The sequence below is a fragment of the Volvox carteri genome (assembly GCF_000143455.1).
Source record: "Volvox carteri f. nagariensis unplaced genomic scaffold VOLCAscaffold_28, whole genome shotgun sequence".
Taxonomy (NCBI): Eukaryota; Viridiplantae; Chlorophyta; class Chlorophyceae; order Chlamydomonadales; family Volvocaceae; genus Volvox; species Volvox carteri.
This window is the reverse complement of record NW_003307571.1, coordinates 188337-189826: the sequence shown is the minus strand read 5'-3', so window position 1 is coordinate 189826 and position 1490 is coordinate 188337. Positions and strand designations below refer to the sequence as shown.

Here is a 1490-nt window from a genome sequence, read left to right as displayed (position 1 = left end):
CTTCCTCCGCCCCTTATCACCCCCCCCCGTCACCCGTCCCCGCCCTCCCCCCCTTTGCAGGTGTCCCCCCGTCCCTTCTACACGCCCATGTCGCTGACCCCACCCGTGCTGGCGGTGGACGGGGGCTGTCCGCCCGAGCTGGAGGGCCAGGCGCTGCTGCTGGGGCTGGTGAACGCGTCTCTGAGAAGCAGGCGAGCTGGAGGGGCGGGCGATGGACTTCTATTCCGACGATGATGTTGTTTCTGGGCTCGGGAGTCAACGAGAGCACGTTGAGCTGCACGTGGCCATATTCATATACGTCACCAAATTCAAATCCAGATAGAACGGGGGAGTTGCAGTTGCAGTTTTTGCCTGTTGTTTGTTGTTTGGGGGGGGAGGGGAAGTTGCCGGGACGTGTCCTTCCTGTTCACTTCAGTCCTTCCTTCCAGGTGTATTACCCGTCCGCCCTCCCGTACAGCACATCTACGCGCGCGCACCCCTCACCTCATACACACACACACTCACGTACACGTACACGTAACCCCCACCTTCCCTCCCCCCACCGCCCTCTCACTACCTTTACCTACATGTACGACAGGTTGGAGGTGGCCGAGGCTGGGGGGCAGGTGGAGGCGGCCTCCGACCTCAACCACCTGTTGCTGCGGGGCCAGGCGGAGCAGGATAAGGCCCTGCTGAAGGCCTTTCAGCGGCTGGTGCGGGGGGAGCGGCACGCCAGGGCGTTGGAGCTGGCGGCCCAGCTCAACCTGTTTAAGAGCGTGGAGGGTGAGGGGGGTGAGGGAGGGAGGGGATGAGGGAGGGGGAGGGGGGGTAGGAGGGGGGGGGGAAGGAGGGGGGGGGAAGGAGGGGGGGGGAAGGAGGGAGGGAAATTAGGGTTCGCGGGACGAGTGGTGTAGCTTCAGTCGGTCCCGGTATTGGAACTTGTACGGTAAGGTACGGGATTGGAGCTGTTTCTCTTTCCGTACATTTGGCGGGACGGGTACTGAAGGGAGGGGTCGTGCCGCGTATGGACGTTAGTTGTGTGAGCTTGGTTGTAGTCCAATAGCTGATCCGAATTCAAGAACATCGTAAGTAATTGATGAACACACCCTCCCCACCCCTGCCCAACCACACACTAAACACACACACACACCGCCCACTCGCAGGCGCTCTGACGTTGGCCAACCACCATCAGGTATGTACGGGAAGGAGACCGTTAGGGGACCGTTTACTCGTTACTTACACAACTCGGAGCGGTGCCTCATTAGTAAAACTTCAACTAACAACTAACAACTACCTAACCAACCACCTCCATCCACAGGCTCGCGGCCTAGCGGAACGCATCAGCGCCTTCATGGCTTCACGACAAGCCTTGTTGGAGGCGGCAGCGCCGTCATCGCTGCAGGGAGGCGCCGTACAGGGCGCTGCCGACCAGTACGGCAACCACCATCAACACCGATCGTATACGCCGATCCCCTACGGCAAAAGGTGTGTTTGTGTGTGTGTGGGGGGGG

At 60.7% G+C, this 1490-nt stretch overlaps 1 protein-coding gene across 1 annotated transcript in view; it reads left to right on the top strand.

Annotated features, from left to right (window-relative positions):
* Window positions 1-1490, top strand: part of VOLCADRAFT_92785 (uncharacterized protein) — a gene marked incomplete at both ends in the record, with an annotated part of 18764 nt that overhangs the window by 4909 nt on the left and 12365 nt on the right. The window contains 4 exons of the mRNA XM_002952202.1: window positions 61-168; window positions 651-762; window positions 1143-1171; window positions 1298-1410. Of these exons, the coding sequence (XP_002952248.1) occupies window positions 61-168; window positions 651-762; window positions 1143-1171; window positions 1298-1410 (362 nt within the window). The remainder of the gene's footprint in view (window positions 1-60; window positions 169-650; window positions 763-1142; window positions 1172-1297; window positions 1411-1490) is intronic.